The 3,413-nt window shown below is 54.2% G+C and overlaps 1 protein-coding gene across 1 annotated transcript in view; it reads left to right on the forward strand.

The window, feature by feature from the left end:
- Positions 1–1,440, forward strand: part of RASGRF1 (Ras protein specific guanine nucleotide releasing factor 1) — an 86,370-nt gene extending 84,930 nt beyond the window's left edge. Inside the window, exons 26-27 of the mRNA XM_045285692.1 lie at positions 482–550; positions 945–1,440. Coding sequence (XP_045141627.1) covers positions 482–550; positions 945–1,037 — 162 coding nt within the window. The 3' untranslated portion in view covers positions 1,038–1,440. The remainder of the gene's footprint in view (positions 1–481; positions 551–944) is intronic.
- The last annotated feature ends 1,973 nt before the right edge of the window (positions 1,441–3,413 follow it).

Below are 3,413 nucleotides of genomic sequence, written 5' to 3' on the forward strand. Positions count from 1 at the left end.
TCAGCAGCCCAATACTTACCAGAGAGCACCACCAGCTCCAACCCAGACGTACCACCTCCTAATCGATACCTTTGCACGTTTCCCTGGCTCACGGGCCGAGCACATGCCTGTGCGCAGAGCCTCCACTTGCAGCCACTTTGTACCTTCGGTTTGCACATTAGACTCCGCTAACAGGCTTCCGCTGTCCAGCAGGAAGTGTGAGGGGCTGGAAGCCCTGGGCTTGTCTTGCTCACAGTGAACACTTGGAGAGTCGCAGGCGTCTTTAACGTCTGTGCCAGCACTGTTGGGTGGTCTGTGCCACCGATTTGGCAGGATCGATCCTCCCTGAATCCTGCTCAATCCCGGAGGGTCATGGACCTGCGGGGTCTTGATGGGATGTGATGACAATCCAGACAGCGGTTCGGAGCTGCCCTGTTGGTGCCTCTCCGGAGTTTCCGAGAGGTGGGGGTGGTCCTGACACAAGTTGCCTCCCTTCCCACAGATATCGCATATCATCCGAGAGATTCGCCAGTTTCAACAAACGGCCTACAAGATAGAACACCAAGCGAAGGTGAGCCCGCTGCTCCCTCCACCCCCGCCGAGGGGTCCTCGCTCCTTTCTGGCCCCCAGCAGAAACTTCCCCTTCCTGAATCCTCCAGGCCCAGCTCGGACGCTCTTGCTTGAAGGAAGCCAGCCGTATTCCCAGCCTTGTGCACCCTAGTGGCGCAGCGGGCTAATTGTTGGGCTGCTAACTGCACGGCTGGTGGTTCAGACCCACCAGCTGCCCCTTAGGAGAGAGAGAGTTGAGGCTCGCTGCTCCTGTAAAGATCTACAGCTATGGGGCCAGTTCTACTCTGCCCTGCAGGGTCCCTGTGAGTCTGAATAGATCCGGAGAGCGCGGTTTTGTTTTCATTTGTTTGTGCTTGTTGACGCTGCCACGGCTTTTCCTCCCATCTCTCCTTCAGGTAACCCAGTACTTGCTGGACCAATCTTTTGTAATGGACGAAGAAAGCCTATACGAGTCATCGCTCCGAATAGAGCCGAAACTTCCCACCTGACCCTGTCCCCGCTCCGCCCAGCTGCCCTGTGTAGACTTGCTATACGATATTGTACATATGCGTTTGGTGTCTCTGGATTTTCTTCCTTGGTATGTGCTGCTATGAGGATACCAGCCCGTCCTTGTTCTTAGATTCCTGTAGACCCGGAATACGACTCTCTGCATCGTTGAAGACTCCGCCCACTCAGGCTCAGCCCCACCCCGCCTCCCTCGGGGTGTGTTTCCTTTAAACCGCTCCACTCCCAAGTGGGCTTCCTGGAGCCTCCCTCTTCCCAGAAGAGGAAAGAGCCCGAGCATACACCAACCTTAAGCACCAACCCCGCTTCTGTCCAGCCCCTGCCCAGGCCTCTGGATTAAGTCGGCCACCCAGGCATCCACCCAGCATGTTCCATGTAGTTGTTATAACTGGGGGAGGGTGGGTGGGAGGGAGGCGGGAAGGGAGTGGGGGGCACACCATACCCTGAGGTCCGGTCATTGACAAAGCTTTCCACTGATGGTGATGCTAATTTCTAAAGCAGCTTGTTCAGCCAAAATTTCGCCGGGTCTCAAAACTCTCCATCTCCCAGTAGCCCGGATGGAAGCGGGGCCCTTCCCCTCCGCTGAGCACCACGCCCCTGGACAACAACACTGACCTCCTGCAGGCACCCCCACCTGGCTCCTTGCCCTAGGATAGCACCCGACCGCATGAACCTGAACCTGAACCGCTGCCTCTGTCCAGGCTTCCCAAGGGAAATGGAGTCCCAGCACAGAGTCAGATTGATTCAGACCGCTGCCCTGCACCCACTGGAAGTCAGGGACACAAAAACCAACTGTCCACTCTCGTCGCCGCCTAATGGTCACTACAAGCTTTGGTTGAGTTGCTCTAAGTCTGTATGCCTTGTGATAAGTGCATCACACCATAGAATTAGGAAACCCATAACCAAGTGTTTTTATGGCATATACTGTAGTCCTGTCTAAATGCCTTCTAGCAGGAATATAGTACCGTAGTGCTTATTCTGTGAATATTATCATGTATTTTTTACATTGTACAGTATAGAAACTACAGGTTAACCCTAAAGTGGCAGGCATGCTCCACTCTGACCAACACACCTTTTTGCTGTAAGCAATACCTAGTGGTATGAGAATTCTATTTCAAGTCCTAAAATATTTCAACTTACAGCTTGTTTGGGGGAGGGGGGAACAAATGAAGACGAAATTTCCATTTTTGTAAAAATATATGTTTCCTGATTACCTCTTGCTAATAAATCTATTCTATCTCAGGGTGAACAGTGTGTTTGGATGCGTGTCATTCGTTCACCCCAAGAAATATTGGCCAATCACACGTTCCTCGCCAGGTACCGGGGTGGGGACCAGAGATCCAGAAGTGACAAGGACAGGGTCCCTGGTGACTGTTCCTTCTGCCTATTGTACCCAGAACAAATCCCTCCAGTGGATAGGGTAGGGATGAGAGGCTGGATAGGGTAGGGGATGAGAGGCTGGATAGGGTAGGGGATGAGAGACTGGATAGGGTAGGGGATGAGAGGCTGGATAGGGTAGGGGATGAGAGGCTGGATAGGGTAGGGGATGAGAGGAATTTGAAGGCACAGGAAAACCCTCTGGGGGGAGCTCCTGTGCTGGGAGGGTGGAGCATTTCTGTGTTAAGACCAAGGGTCCAGCTGGGCTGGGAGGGAGCTGATGACAGCACGTCTCTTAGTGACAAAGGGACAGGGCCTGAGAGGGCAGAGAGATCAAGAAGGACCTTCTGGTGGGAGGAGGGCGGGGACCCCTGACCAAGAAGACCCAGCCTGTGTGAGACCCCAGATGGCACCAGAGGCCTGATTTTACAAAGCCAGGCTCAAGAGCCGGCCTTATTTTCGGTGTCCAGAAGGAAACCCTTTGCTTCTAGCAAAGCAAAGCCCAAGCCAGATGTTCTGGTCTACCCGGAGTCTTGGTTTCTGAGTGGAAAAGTGTCATTAATGCCATTTGCTTTGAAGTTGTGACCCTCCCTGTGTCCCGTACCTGGGGATGTACCTCACCGACCTGGCCTTCATCGAGGAGGGGACACCCAACTACACGGAGGACGGCCTGGTGAACTTCTCCAAGATGAGGATGGTGCGTTCCCCACAGCAGGGGGGAACGGGTGGGGGTGGGTGGTCAAAACCCAAACTCCAGCCCTGGGCCCTGGGTTTGAACAGCCAGCCTCCCCGTCAGCAGCCCAATACTTACCAGAGAGCACCACCAGCTCCAACCCAGACGTACCACCTCCTAATCGATACCTTTGCACGTTTCCCTGGCTCACGGGACGAGCACATGCCTGTGCGCAGAGCCTCCACTTGCAGCCACTTTGTACCTTCGGTTTGCACATTAGACTCCGCTAACAGGCTTCCGCTGTCCAGCA

This window comes from Echinops telfairi, unplaced genomic scaffold (genome assembly GCF_000313985.2).
Source record: "Echinops telfairi isolate 266 unplaced genomic scaffold, ASM31398v2 ScPeMD7_7475;HRSCAF=8513, whole genome shotgun sequence".
NCBI lineage: Eukaryota > Metazoa > Chordata > Mammalia > Afrosoricida > Tenrecidae > Echinops > Echinops telfairi.